The 15000-nt window shown below is 56.0% G+C and overlaps 2 protein-coding genes across 6 annotated transcripts in view; both read right to left on the reverse strand.

The window, feature by feature from the left end:
- The window catches only part of phf19 (PHD finger protein 19), a 5582-nt gene extending 501 nt beyond the window's left edge, over positions 1-5081 (reverse strand). Inside the window, exons 1-14 of one of the 5 annotated variants that reach the window (XM_030105501.1) lie at positions 4903-5081; positions 3601-3763; positions 3374-3455; positions 3180-3293; positions 3009-3103; positions 2787-2935; positions 2567-2662; positions 1849-2038; positions 1616-1683; positions 1340-1480; positions 826-883; positions 440-525; positions 181-261; positions 1-85 (exon numbers count right to left, since the gene is read on the reverse strand). The exon at positions 1-85 is cut by the window's left edge and continues 501 nt beyond it. In XM_030105501.1, coding sequence (XP_029961361.1) covers positions 1-85; positions 181-261; positions 440-525; positions 826-883; positions 1340-1480; positions 1616-1683; positions 1849-2038; positions 2567-2662; positions 2787-2935; positions 3009-3103; positions 3180-3293; positions 3374-3455; positions 3601-3762 — 1407 coding nt within the window. In that variant the 5' untranslated portion in view covers position 3763; positions 4903-5081. Of the gene's footprint in view, positions 89-180; positions 265-439; positions 526-825; positions 884-1339; positions 1481-1615; positions 1684-1848; positions 2039-2566; positions 2663-2786; positions 2936-3008; positions 3104-3179; positions 3294-3373; positions 3456-3600; positions 3764-4902 lie in introns of all 5 variants that reach the window. The other 4 variants (XM_030105499.1, XM_030105498.1, XM_030105497.1 and 1 more) reach the window with 4 other exon arrangements.
- A 3439-nt stretch (positions 5082-8520) lies between these two features.
- On the reverse strand, positions 8521-12930 carry LOC115398636 (fibrinogen C domain-containing protein 1-like). The gene is made up of 8 exons (XM_030105502.1): positions 12853-12930; positions 12353-12465; positions 11922-12282; positions 9741-9861; positions 9293-9429; positions 9123-9219; positions 8849-9028; positions 8521-8787 (listed from the first exon to the last, which is right to left on the reverse strand). Exons 1-8 carry the CDS (start codon positions 12928-12930, stop codon positions 8525-8527), a joined length of 1350 nt encoding a protein of 449 aa, XP_029961362.1. The 3' UTR covers positions 8521-8524.
- Positions 12931-15000: the final 2070 nt, after the last annotated feature.

A 15000-nucleotide genomic window follows, 5' to 3' on the forward strand; every position in this document is an offset into this window, starting at 1 on the left:
CTCGGGTGGCTCCTCCCCCGCCTCGCTGCGATTGGACCAGTGGCTGTAACTGTTGCTAGGCAACTTCCTCTTCCTGCTGCCCACGCTTCTGAGAGGACAAGAGACATGAGGCTGACGGAGGAGGAGGGGGGGAAGTGTGGGGGGGGGGGGGGGGGGGTGGGTGGGTGTGAAGCGGGGTACCTGAAGTGGTAGGAGGTGGAGGCAGAGCCTGAGGTGGAGGCGTCGGTGGAATCCTGATCAATACTGACGGAGCGACTGGAGCTGCTGAGGAAGAAAACCCAGGGTCAGGGTCAGGGTCAGGGGTCAGGGGTTCAGGTGTTCTGGGCCAGGGTCAGGTTCAGGGGTTCTGGGTCAGGGTCAGGGGTTGTGGGTCAATGTCAGGTTCAGGGCTTCAGGGTGTCAGGGTCAGAGTTAGGGTCAGGGTCAGGGGTTCACTGACCTCTTCAGGCTCTGCAGCTCGTCGAGAGTGAAGTCGAAGATGTTGGCCATGTGATGGTTGGAGGACCAACTGCAGGACAGCTCATTCTGCAAACAGAAGAAGAGTCATCCACCAATAAACACCACAGAAGAAGAATCATCCACCAATAAACACCACAGAAGAAGAGTCATCCACCAACAAACACCACAGAAGAAGAGTCATCCACCAACAAACACCACAGAAGAAGAGTCATCCACCAACAAACACCACAGAAGAAGAGTCATCCACCAGCAAACACCACAGAAGAAGAGTCATCCACCAACAAACACCACAGAAGAAGAGTCATCCACCAACAAACACCACAGAAGAAGAGTCATCCACCAACACTGAAAACAAAGAAGTGTTACCGCGGGAATAGCATCCTCCAGAAGCCACTTGGACCTCCTCCTCCTCTCAGCTGAGCTGCTGGATGGACACACACACACACACACACACACACACACACACACACACACACACACAGACACACACAGACACACACAGACACACACACACACACACACACACACACACACACACACACACACACACACACAAAATTCGTAACTTTCCGTTTCAGTCGCTAACGGCGTCACTTCCTGTTTCACCTGCGCTAACTGCTTCACTTCCTGTTTCACCTGTGCCAACGGCATGACATCCTGTTGCAGCAGCTAACGGTGTCGATCCCGTTTCAGCCACTAATGGCGTCACTTCCTGTTTCACCTGCGCTAATGGCGTCACTTCCTGTTTCAGATGCTAACGGAATTACTTCCTGTTTCACCTGCGCTAACAGCATGACTTCCTGTTTCAGCCGCTAACGGCGTGATTTGCTAGAAGGGCAGAGGACCAATCACAGCTGCAGGTCAGCGGGGGCGGGGTTACCTGGCCGCGCCGCTCTTCCGGCTCCGCCCCCCGTCATGGTGACTTCGCTCTGGAAACAGTTTGGACGGCGGGTTCGGTGGAACACGAGTCCTCAGACGGAAGATGCACTTCCTCTTCTTGATCTCCTTCCCACACAGAAACCTGAGCGTGCACGCACGCACGCACACACACACACACACACACACACACACACACACACAGAGCACAGAAACCTGATTAGAAACACACACACACACACACACACACACACACACACACACTGGGTGTGGGTCTTACTTGCTCTTGTACTTGTTGAGTGCGTCCAGCAGGTGCTGCCCCCTCTCTGCAGGAGGAGTGTTGGACAGCTGAACAAACAAACAAACAAACAAAACAACAGGTTCAGTTCTGCCTTTGATGGACTAAAGGAAGACCAGCCAGGACTTGGTCCCTGAAGTGGACTCTGGTCCAGACCAACCAGGACTCGTGGTCCTCCAGTCTGAAGTGGACCCTGGTGGATCCGGTCCGCTCACCTTTCCCAGCTGCAGACGGTCCCAGTTGGACGAGACAAAGTCCAGGATCTCGTCCAGCTCAAAGTATTTCTTCTTGCTGCTGATGGACAGGTTGTAGAGGACTAGCTGGACCAGGTCCACCCAGCGCAGGGACAGACGGCGGACCAGCTCCGAACCTTTAGTACACACCGAGCAGGCAAACAGGTAGAACCTGAGAGGAGGAGCAGGGGGAGGAGTCAGGAGGAGGAGCCAGGAGGAGGAGGAGTCAGGAGGAGGAGTCAGGAGGAGGAGCCAGGAGGAGGAGCAGGGGGAGGAGTCAGGAGGAGGAGCCAGGAGGAGGAGGAGCAGGGGGAGGAGTCAGGAGGAGGAGCAGGGGAGGAGTCAGGAGGAGGAGCCAGGAGGAGGAGGAGCAGGGGGAGGAGTCAGGAGGAGGAGGAGCAGGGGGAGGAGTCAGGAGGAGGAGGAGCAGGGGGAGGAGTCAGGAGGAGGAGCCAGGAGGAGGAGGAGCAGGGGGAGGAGTCAGGAGGAGGAGCCAGGAGGAGGAGTCAGGAGGAGGAGCCAGGAGGAGGAGGAGCAGGGGGAGGAGTCAGGAGGAGGAGCAGGGGGAGGAGTCAGGAGGAGCAGGAGCAGGGGGAGGAGTCAGGAGGAGGAGGAGTCAGGAGGAGGAGCAGGGGGAGGAGTCAGGAGGAGGAGGAGCAGGGGGAGGAGTCAGGAGGAAGAGGAGTCAGGAGGAGCAGACCTGTCTCCCAGCAGCATGGGCTCCTGCAGACACTGGGTACAGGCCTGATGGAACCACTGCAGACACCTGAAGCACTGCAGCATCCGGAGGAACCACCTGTGCGCGCGCGCACACACACACACACACACACACACACACACACACACACACACACACACACACACACAGTCAGCAGACAGGAAGTGCGGCTCCCTCGCAGGCCTCTGATTGGCGGACTCACTCTCCAGGTCCTCCACAGTAGCAGTAACACTGCTGCTGATTGGTCCGGTGCTGAGAGTCCCAGTCCAGGGAGTCCAGGCGGTACGGCAGGACCTGCTTCATGAGGGACAGACACCTGGCCACCGGGCCCTTCCTCAGGGCCCCGCCCCTCTGCCACAGACACACAGGTGAGACACAGCCAGGAGACACCGGCAGACAGACGGGCGGGACAGACGGGTCATACCCGGACAGCCAGAGCGAAGACACAGCGTCTGCAGAACCAGGGACTGAGATCACTGCTGCCCTCCACTGGAGGGACGTGGCACTGCTGGTGGAACCCTGAGCGAGACAGAGGATCAGGTCTACAGGGTGTCCACGGCGGACCCGGTTCACGGCGGACCCGGTCCAGACTCACCGATGCCACACTTCCCACAGATCAGAATCTGATTGCTGTGATTTGATTGGCTGCCGTCGCTCGGCTCCGCCTCTCTGCACACAGAACAGCGAGGCTCCTCCCCCGGGACGCCAGCTGCGAGGAGATTGGAAAGAAACCTGTGATTGACAGGTGGACCGAGGCGAAGGAAATCGTCCTCTGGCCGTCCGTCTCACCGTGCTGGATGTCCTTCCAGAGGACCCAGAACTTCGAGTTGTCCTCGAATGTGACGAAGCAGCTCTGCCTGGGAGGGCTCACCTGTCCACCAATCACAGCACAGAGACCGATGACCCGGACCAATCACAGCACAGAGACCGATGACCCGGACCAATCACAGCTCAGACTGATGACATGGACCAATCACAGCTCAGTTCTGGACCGTTGCCATGGTTACAGGACTCACCCTCTGGATCTTGCCCAGGTAGTAGAGTCCATCTGACCAATGACAGAGGACAAACTGTCCCACACTCAGGTTGGACTCCGCCTCCTCCGTCAGGCACGCCCCGCCCCCTAAAGACACCTGAGGCTCCAGACCGCAGAAGGCTTCAATCGGGTCCTCAAACATCCTGCAGACAGAAGACAGACATTGGGAGACACCAGAGGACAGCAGGACCAAACCATATGACAGAGAGACAGGTGGACAGAAAAATGGCTGCAAGGCAGGACAGAGGGTGGAGTTAGACAGGCGTAGTGAGACAGACAGGTGTACAGTAGGACACACAGGTGTAGGGAGAAAGACAGGTGTACAGTGAGACAGACAGGTGTGCAGTGAGACAGACAGGTGTACAGTGAGACAGACAGGTGTAGGGAGACAGACAGGTGTACAGTGGGACAGACAGGTGTGCAGTGGGACAGACAGGTGTAGGGAGACAGACAGGTGTACAGTGGGACAGACAGGTGTAGGGAGACAGACAGGTGTACAGTGGGACAGACAGGTGTAGGGAGACAGACAGGTGTACAGTGGGACAGACAGGTGTGCAGTGGGACAGACAGGTGTAGGGAGACAGACAGGTGTACAGTGGGACAGACAGGTGTAGGGAGACAGACAGGTGTACAGTGGGACACACAGGTGTAGGGAGAAAGACAGGTGTACAGTGAGACAGACAGGTGTGCAGTGAGACAGACAGGTGTACAGTGAGACAGACAGGTGTAGGGAGACAGACAGGTGTACAGTGGGACAGACAGGTGTGCAGTGGGACAGACAGGTGTAGGGAGACAGACAGGTGTACAGTGGGACAGACAGGTGTAGGGAGACAGACAGGTGTACAGTGGGACAGACAGGTGTAGGGAGACAGACAGGTGTACAGTGAGACAGACAGGTGTACAGTGGGACAGACAGGTGTGCAGTGGGACAGACAGGTGTACAGTGAGACAGACAGGTGTACAGTGAGACAGACAGGTTCTTAGAGTCCGCTCTGAAGGGTGAACCTTGGCGCATGCGCAGTGCATGTCTCCATCACACGTTAACTGACAGGTGAGTCACGGTGACACATCCGGTCCTCACATGGTCCCAACCGCCGCTCACCGGGGGACCGGAGCCCCGCGGCCGGACCCCGCACGGACCCGCCGGCCGGCCGGCTCCGGTCCCCCGGTGGACCAGAGCGGGTCCGCCGCGGTGGACTCCGGGGTGCAGTGGTCCTCCCGGTCCGAAGCCGCTGTCCCCCGGTCCTGGACCCGCTTCCACTGTTAACGACCGACTCCTTACCTCCTCTGATCCGGACAGCGTCCTCCTCAGTCCCGGTCCACACGTCGTCCCTCCGACTGTCTCAGAGCCGGTCTCTGTCTCTTTCTGCCTGTCTCCCTCTGCCTGTCTCTTTCTGCCTGTCTCTTTCTGCCTGTCTCCCTCTGCCTGTCTCTTTCTGCCTGTCTCTTTTAGTCTGTCTCTTTCTGTCGTCTCCCTCTGCCTGTCTCTTTCTGCCTGTCTCTTTTAGTCTGTCTCTTTCTGTCTGTCTCCCTCTGCTTGTCTCTTTCTGCTTGTCTTTCTCTTTCTTGGCGCTAAACTTCAAACCTCCCCGGTAGCCATTTTTTATCTTTTCCCGCGAATCATGGTCCGAGTTTTTTTTAGAACTGTCTGTAACGTCACCACGCAGTCACTGTCGTCATCACGTTCATGGCCCGAGCATCGTGTGAGACATCATACGTAGACGCTTCATTCACGCTGCTGTGGACTGGACCCGACGTGCCTGCTGGCGGCCATCTTGGGTGGGGGGACCTGGCTTCCACAGCACATTGAGGAATGATGTGTTTCACCGTAGAAGTGATTATAAATCCATCAGTTTTCAACTTCTGTTCTAGTTTATTATGAACATCAGACATGGAGGACACAAAGACATAAACAGAACGAAATGAACTCATAAATTGTTCAGGCTGATAAAGGTTCTTATTGAGAGAATTGGTTGAAGGATTTTTATTGTATTGATTGTTGTTGCTTGTATGATTGTATGATTCTGATCATTATTGTGTGAATGCTGAGGCATTCACACCTTTATTATCATTATTATTATAGTGCATTGTTCTATCTATTATCACCATTATTACAATCAATAATGTTATTATATTTAAATTTTGTAGTCACTTTTATGACTATTATCTTTAATCATTTTGTTTCCATATTAATTGTTATATAAGATTTTGATTCATCCTGAGTTTCAACATGATAAATACTATAAACAGGAAAGCCTCGGATCTGTGTCATTAGAACCATCTGCAGCTCTACAGACCGGCAGGTGGAGGCGCTGCAGCCCCGCCTCTCCGCCTCCAGGGGGCGTCTGAGTAAAGACTGACGAGACTCAGGCCTCAGGCTCAACTCTTTATTCCTCAAGCCCCGGCAGCTCGACAGCAGGTTCAGGATCAGGATCAGGTTCAGGATCAGGATCAGGATCAGGATCAGGATCAGGTTCATGTTCAGGATCAGGATCAGGATCAGGATCAGGTTCAGGTTCAGGATCAGGTTCAGGTTCAGGATCAGGATCAGGTTCAGGATCAGGTTCAGGATCAGGATCAGGATCAGGTTCAGGTTCAGGATCAGGTTCAGGATCAGGATCAGGATCAGGTTCAGGTTCAGGATCAGGTTCAGGTTCAGGATCAGGATCAGGTTCAGGATCAGGATCAGGTTCAGGATCAGGTTCAGGTTCAGGATCAGGATCAGGTTCAGGATCAGGATCAGGATCAGGATCAGGTTCAGGATCAGGTTCAGGTTCAGGTTCAGGATCAGGATCAGGATCAGGATCAGGTTCAGGTTCAGGTTCAGGATCAGGTTCAGGATCAGGATCAGGTTCAGGATCAGGTTCAGGATCAGGATCAGGTTCAGGCGTCCTCCAGCAGCGAAGCAGACAGACGAGAAGCAAACATTTCCACGTTCTCCTCAGCTGCTGCAGGACGCCGGACAGCAGGGATGCACCGAGACTAGGGTCCGGCTTCAGGTCTGAGACTGACAGACCCTGTCCCCGTCCTCCCCCGTCCTCCCCTGTCCTCCCCCGTCCTCCCCTGTCCTCCCCTGTCCGGACGTTCTTCATGAGAAGGACAACAGCAAGACTGGAAGTAATGTTCTGACAAAATATCAAGAGGAGAAACGTGCAACACCAGCAGCTTAACCAGCAGCTTAACCAGCAGTTTAACCAGCAGTTTAACCAGCAGTTTAACCAGCAGCTTAACCAGCAGTTTAACCAGCAGCTTAACCAGCAGTTTAACCAGCAACACTACACTACCAGGTTTCGTTGTAACTTGTAACTTATGTAACTTGTTGCAATGACAAATAAATCATTTAATTTAATTCAATTTAATTTAATTTCATACCAGGTACCAACACATGCTACCAGCTGCAAGCTACGTGCTACGTGCTACCTGCTACCTGCTACCTGCTACGTGCTACCTGCTACCTGCTACGTGCTACCTGCTACGTGCTACCTGCTACGTGCTACATGCTACCTGCTACCTGCTACGTGCTACCTGCTACGTGCTACCTGCTACGTGCTACATGCTACCAGGTACCTGCTACGTGCTACCTGCTACGTGCTACCTGCTACGTGCTACATGCTACCTGCTACCTGCTATGTGCTACCTGCTACGTGCTACCTGCTACGTGCTACCTGCTACCTGCTACGTGCTACCTGCTACGTGCTACCTGCTACCTGCTACGTGCTACCTGCTACGTGCTACCTGCTACGTGCTACCTGCTACGTGCTACCTGCTACGTGCTACGTGCTACCGGCTACCTGCTACGTGCTACCTGCTACGTGCTACCTGCTACGTGCTACCTGCTACGTGCTACCTGCTACGTGCTACCGGCTACCTGCTACGTGCTACGTGCTACCTGCTACCTGCTACCTGCTACGTGCTACGTGCTACCGGCTACCTGCTACGTGCTACCTGCTACCTGCTACCTGCTACGTGCTACCTGCTACGTGCTACCTGCTACGTGCTACGTGCTACGTGCTACCTGCTACCTGCTACGTGCTACCTGCTACGTGCTACCTGCTACCTGCTACCTGCTACGTGCTACCTGCTACGTGCTACGTGCTACGTGCTACCGGCTACCGGCTACCTGCTACGTGCTACGTGCTACCTGCTACCTGCTACGTGCTACGTGCTACGTGCTACCTGCTACCTGCTACGTGCTACGTGCTACCGGCTACCTGCTACTTGCTACCTGCTACGTGCGCTCTTGGAGCCCTGCAGGGTGAAAAGCGCTGTGTAAGTGTCGTCCACTCAGTCCATTCACATGCTACGTGCTACAAGCTATATGCTACGTGCTACATGCTACATGTTAAAGTGTTTCAGGGCTCACACACCAGCAGTGCTTCACTTGTCAGCAGATCCAGTATCCAGATGTAACTGTATTGGTACTCAGTATCAGCAAGTAACTAAGGATTAGTACTGGTGCCGGTGCTGGTTCTGGTTCTGGTGCTGGTTCTGGTTCTGGTGCTGGTTCTGGTTCTGGTTCTGGTGCTGGTTCTGGTGCTGGTGCTGGTTCTGGTACTGGTTCTGGTGCTGGTTGTGGTTCTAGTTCTAGTTCTGGTACTGGTGCTGGTTCTGGTGCTGGTTCTGGTGCTGGTTCTGGTGCTGGTGCTGGTTCTGGTTCTGGTACTGGTTCTGGTGCTGGTTCTGGTTCTGGTGCTGGTTCTGGTAGTTTAAAATGTGGCTTCGGTGCTTCCCTACTTCAGAGATCTGAAGTCTTGATTCTTGGTTCCGGGTTCAGGTTCTGCCGTGGATCTGGTCCAGAGATCTGATACTAACAGAAGACTAGAACATGGACCCAAGGCTGGTCTGGTGGTGAAGGACTGAAGCCTGGAGCGGTTCCTGTCTCGGGTCCGGGTTCTGGAGCCGGATCAGGACGGGGGTCCGGTCCTGGGCCGGACCTTCATCTCGGTGAAGCGGAGGGAGTACTGCCAGCCGGTCCAGCTGGACCACTCCACGCCGTCGGCGTAGGAGGCGTGGCCTCCGCGCAGGTACTGGCCGTTCAGGTTGGAGGTGTGGCAGTTCCGGTACCACCAGGCGCCCTGGTAGTACGCCGCGCAGTTGTTCTCCGACTGGTCCTGGTCCCGGTCCCGGGTGGTGAAGCGCATCCCGGAGTGCTTGAGGAAGGAGTCGCCTGTGGGAGACACACAGCTGCGGGACTCTGGACGGGGGACGGGGGACGGGGGACGGGGTACCTGCGGTCCCGGAGAACCCGTCCACGCTCAGCGGGTACCCGTCCTCCTCCGGGTTCACCGAGTCCCGGCCCACGGAGAAGTGGGCGTAGCGGGCGAAGGCGGTGGCGTTGTCGAAGTCGGCCATGTCCACCCGGAGCTCCATGTCCCCGGACCGGGTCAGCGAGAAGATCCTCTGCAGACCTGGACGGACACGGGGACACGGACCGCTGAGAACCGGGTCCTCACGCCTGCAGCCGGTCCCGCCTCCGGACCCGGACCCAGACCCGGACCCTACCCAGCCAGTGCTCCCCTGTGGACGTCCCGAAGCCGTCTCGGTAGGCGTCCCAGCCCCGGAAGAAGTTCACCGAGCCGTCCTCCCGTCTCTGGAACACCTGAGGGACAGGCCAGGGCGTGTCTCAGTGTGTGTGTGTGTGTGTGTGTGTGTGTGTGTGTGTGTGTGTGTACCGTCCAGCCTCCGCCGTCCGTCCTCATGTCGCAATACACCATGAAGCCGTCCGGGTCGTGGACAGGAAACACCGAATACACTCCGTCCTCAGAGACGCCGGACGCCAAGATGTCTCCGCAGTGTCTCGGTCTGAGAGCTGGAAGACCCCAGTTAGACCAGCAAGCAAGGGGGACCAGCAGGGACCAGGAGGGACCAGGAGGGACCAGGACGGACCAGCAGGGACCAGGAGGGACCAGGACGGACCAGCAGGGACCAGGAGGGACCAGGATGGACCAGCAGGGACCAGCAGGGACCAGGACGGACCAGCAGGGACCAGGAGGGACCAGGATGGACCAGCAGGGACCAGCAGGGACCAGGAGGGAGAGTCTTTGTGTGTGTGTGTGTGTGTGTGTGTGTGTGTGTGTGTGTGTGTGTGTGTGTGTGTGTGTGTGTGTGTGTGTGTGTTACCGGTTGGGGTGCTCTGGCTCTTCGTCCTCCTCAGACTCTCTGTCTCCCTCTGGAGGTTCATCAGGGAGTCGCTGAAACCTGCAGCCAGAGTCCTCACAGCCGCCTGACTGTCAGTCAACACCTGCACAGGTAGAACACCGTTAGCAACACCTGCACAGGTGGAACACCGTTAGCAACACCTGCACAGGTGGAACACCGTTGGCAACACCTGCACAGGTGGAACACCGTTGGCAACACCTGCACAGGTGGAACACCGTTAGCAACACCTGCACAGGTGGAACACCGTTGGCAACACCTGCACAGGTGGAACACCGTTAGCAACACCTGCACAGGTGGAACACCGTTGGCAACACCTGCACAGGTGGAACACCGTTGGCAACACCTGCACAGGTGGAACACCGTTAGCAACACCGTTAGCAACACCTGCACAGGTGGAACACCGTTGGCAACACCTGCACAGGTGGAACACCGTTAGCAACACCGTTAGCAACACCTGCACAGGTGGAACACCGTTGGCAACACCTGTACAGGTGGAACACCGTTAGCAACACCGTTAGCAACACCTGCACAGGTGGAACACCGTTAGCAACACCGTTAGCAACGCCTGCACAGGTGGAACACCGTTGGCAACACCTGCACAGGTGGAACACCGTTGGCAACACCTGCACAGGTGGAACACCGTTAGCAACACCGTTAGCAACACCTGCACAGGTGGAACACCGTTGGCAACACCTGCACAGGTGGAACACCGTTAGCAACACCGTTAGCAACACCTGCACAGGTGGAACACCGTTGGCAACACCTGTACAGGTGGAACACCGTTAGCAACACCTGCACAGGTGGAACACCGTTAGCAACACCGTTAGCAACGCCTGCACAGGTGGAACACCGTTGGCAACACCTGCACAGGTGGAACACCGTTGGCAACACCTGCACAGGTGGAACACCGTTAGCAACACCGTTAGCAACACCTGCACAGGTGGAACACCGTTGGCAACACCTGCACAGGTGGAACACCGTTAGCAACACCGTTAGCAACACCTGCACAGGTGGAACACCGTTGGCAACACCTGTACAGGTGGAACACCGTTAGCAACACCGTTAGCAACACCTGCACAGGTGGAACACCGTTAGCAACACCGTTAGCAACGCCTGCACAGGTGGAAGTGTTCTGCAGGTTCTCGGTCTCTCCCAGTAGCAACACAGCTGATTACAGTGAGGAAGTCGTTACTGAGCGTCTGTAGAGGCTGAGGGAGAACTGCTGAAGCAGAGAGAGAACCGGACCTGGAAGGACCAGGGTCCAGGAGGCCTGACCCAGAACCTGCAGAACCCGGGCCTTTCTGCTCTGAGGGAACACCGCCGTGCTGCGGGTTCTGGGTGGGAGAGCGTGCTCGATGTGGGAGGAGGGCGAGTGAAACAGCACAGTGTGAGGAACACAGCAACAGGAAGTGGAACACAGCAACAGGAAGTGGAACACAGCAACAGGAAGTGGAACACAGCACAGTGTGAGGAACACAGCAACAGGAAGTGGAACACAGCAACAGGAAGTGGAACACAGCACAGTGTGAGGAACACAGCAACAGGAAGTGGAACACAGCAACAGGAAGTGGAACACAGCAGCAGCAGCAACAGGAAGTGGAACAGCAGCAGCAGGAAGTGGAACACAGCAGCAGCAGCAACAGGAAGTGGAACACAGCAACAGGAAGTGGAACACAGCAACAGGAAGTGGAACACAGCACAGTGTGAGGAACACAGCAACAGGAAGTGGAACACAGCAACAGGAAGTGGAACACAGCAACAGGAAGTGGAACACAGCAACAGCAGCAACAGGAAGTGGAACACAGCACAGTGTGAGGAACACAGCAACAGGAAGTGGAACACAGCAACAGGAAGTGGAACACAGCAACAGGAAGTGGAACACAGCAGCAGCAGCAACAGGAAGTGGAACAGCAGCAGCAGGAAGTGGAACACAGCAGCAGCAGCAACAGGAAGTGGAACACAGCAACAGGAAGTGGAACACAGCAACAGGAAGTGGAACACAGCACAGTGTGAGGAACACAGCAACAGGAAGTGGAACACAGCAACAGGAAGTGGAACACAGCAACAGGAAGTGGAACACAGCAACAGCAGCAACAGGAAGTGGAACAGCAGCAGCAGGAAGTGGAACCGGAGGAGGACGACCTGGACCATGTGGTTCTGCTCGGCCTGCAGTCCGTCCAGCCGCTGCTCCAGGACGCCCTGTCCCCTCCTCAGCGAATCGGCTTCCAGCCTCAGGTTGTGGGCGTGGCCGGCCAGCGCCTTCAGTTCCTCCGCCACCGTGTGGATGGGGCCCCGCCCCTGCCAGTCGTCCCCGTTGTGATTGGACAGCGCCCGGAGCAGCGAGCTCTGCAGCGCCTCCCAGCGGACGAAGTTCTGGGTGAAGTCGGGACAGTTGGGGTCCAGGAAGACGCTGACGGGCTCGCCGTCCGCCACGCGGGACACCGTCACCAGGGCGCCCGACTCTCTGGGATTGGTGGAGATGACGGAGGAGGCGGGGCCGCTCCTGTTACCATAACAACCGCACAGTTACACGCTGCCGGGCGGCCGGGCGGCCGGGAGAGGGGCGGAGTTACCTGCCGAACGGCAACGGGTACTGGCTCAGGTAGAGGACGGCAACGGTCACCGTGGCAATGGCGGCCGTGACGACCAACAGGACGGCCGTCCACAACAGGATGCTGCAACATTTCTGCACTCACACACACACACACACACACACACACACACTATGGGGAACGTGGAACACTCCGCTGAGGGTGTGTGAGCGGCGCTGGCGGTTCTGCCAGTGGAACGTGTTCTCCGCTCCGTCTCAGAGCAGCCGTGTTTCCAGGGAAACCAGACCCGGGTGTTTAATCCGCCGCTGAGCAGATCGGCGAGGCCGACAGCTGCTGCGGATTAGCACACTCTGAGCCGGCAGATTACCTCCAGATTAACACAAATTAACTGCTAATAGCTAACGGCTAACAGCTAACAGCTAACAGTACAGCCCGTCTGAGGCCAGCAGCTAGCAGAGCCTCAAGCTAACAGCTGGGCTAGCATTGGTGAAGCTAGCAGCTAGCTGGGCTGGCGCGGTCACCTTGCGTCCGGCCGGCCGCTTGCTGTCCAGCTCCGAGCTGCTGTTGTTCATGATGGTCCAGCGGTCGTTCAGCATCATCCTGGAACACAGAGACCGGATGAGGACGGACCTGGTCCAGACCCGGCAGACCCACAGACCCTCAAGACGGACCGCAGACCCAGAGACCCTCAACATGGACAGTAGACTCAGAGACCCTCCAGACGGACCGCACTGCAAAGCCAGAGACCCTCAAGACAGGCAGTAGACCCAGGGACCCTCAACATGGACAGTATCAATCAATCAATCAATCAATCAATCAATCAATCAATCAATCAATGTATTTTTGTACAGCCCAGTATCACAACAGCAGCTGCCTCAGAGGCTTCAAGATGTTACATTGGTTGGTAAAAATAAAAACAGTGAATAAGCATAATGTTAATATGTGAGATTCACAGTAACGAGACTAAACGAAGCAACCACCGCCTTAGACCCTCACATCCGGCAAGAACAAACTCCAGAACCCAGTGGGAGAAGAAGAGATCTTGGGGAGAACCACAGTATGGAGGGATCCCTCTCCCAGGGACGGACAGCTTTGGCAGCAGCTAGCATGAGACAATAAGAAGTAGTAGACTCAGAGACCCTCCAGACGGACCGCACCGCAAAGCCAGAGACCCTCAAGACAGACCGCAGACCCAGAGACCCTCAAGACAGACCGCAGACCCAGGGACCCTCAGCATGGACCGCAGACCCAGAGACCCTCAAGACAGACCGCAGACCCAGAGACCCTCAAGACAGACCGCAGACCCAGGGACCCTCAACATGGACCGCAGACCCAGAGACCTGCTGTCTGTCCTCTGGATGAACTGGACTCACCTGGAATCCCTGAAGTTCAAAGTTCAACCACCTCAAACCCCTGGAGACCTGGACAGGCCTCCAGTCTGAACAGGACCACCACACATAGACCAGCAGGCAGGCCCACTCCTGGTCCTGGTCCGGGTCCTGGTTCTGGTCCTGGCCCCAGTCTAGATCCTCCTGGACTTCGTAGTTAGTCCATATGAAAGTCCATGTTCTCCATTGTTAGTGTTTCGGGTGCAGGTTCTCCGTGTTCTCTGTGGTTCCCATACAGAACCAACCAGTAGAGTCGACCAACAGGAGAACTGCAGGTTCCCTGTTTCTGCTGTTGCCGTGGAAACAGAACGCTGTCCTACAGGCGTGGAACCTTCCAGACATGAAGCGTGTTCTAAACGTTCCCAGCAGAACCCAAAACATCAGCAGGCCTGTGGGTTCTCCTGCAGATGTTCTCGGAACTTCAGACCTTCTGTCAGACCTTAATCCAGAACCCTCCCTCCAGAACCCTTGATCCAGAACCATTACTCCAGAACCCTCCCTCCAGAACCCTTGATCCAGAACCATTACTCCAGAACCCTCCCTCCAGAACCCTTGATCCAGAACCATTACTCCAGAACCCTCCCTCCAGAACCCTTGATCCAGAACCATTACTCCAGAACCCTTGATCCAGAACCATTACTCCAGAACCCTTACTCCAGAACCCTTGATCCAGAACCATTACTCCAGAACCATTAATCCAGAACCCTTACTCCAGAACCCTTACTCCAGAACCCTTGATCCAGAACCATTACTCCAGAACCCTTACTCCAGAACCCTTGATCCAGAACCATTACTCCAGAACCAAAGTATCTCCTCAACTTCAGGAACAAATGACGGAACCCAAAGCGCCTCCTCTGAGAACCCGTCTGCAGGCACAGCTGTGGAACCTTTCGGAGAACCTCCTGAAACCAGACCTGTGATCCACAGTGGAGAACATGAGGAACCGTCCTGAACGTCCCCTGCAGTGGACACGCAGAACCCGGAGACGCTCCAGGTGAGGGCCAGGTGGAGGTTCTCCACTGGAAGCAGTCGGTTCTGCTGGAGGTTCTGCTGGAGGTCAGGGCCGAAAAACCCCGGGGGGAACAGTGAGGTTCTCCTGCCTCTGAACGTTCTCCTCACTGACCCGCTGACCTTCACACACAGAACTCCGGCAGAACCGAGACAGGTTCTGCTCAGTCCATGTGTCTCCACTCACACCTGCAGGTTCTACCAGGTTCTACCAGGTTCTACCGGGTTCTACCAGGTTCTACCAGGTTCTACCGGGTTCTACCGGGTTCTACC

The sequence above is a fragment of the Salarias fasciatus genome, chromosome 12 (assembly GCF_902148845.1).
Source record: "Salarias fasciatus chromosome 12, fSalaFa1.1, whole genome shotgun sequence".
Lineage (NCBI taxonomy): Eukaryota > Metazoa > Chordata > Actinopteri > Blenniiformes > Blenniidae > Salarias > Salarias fasciatus.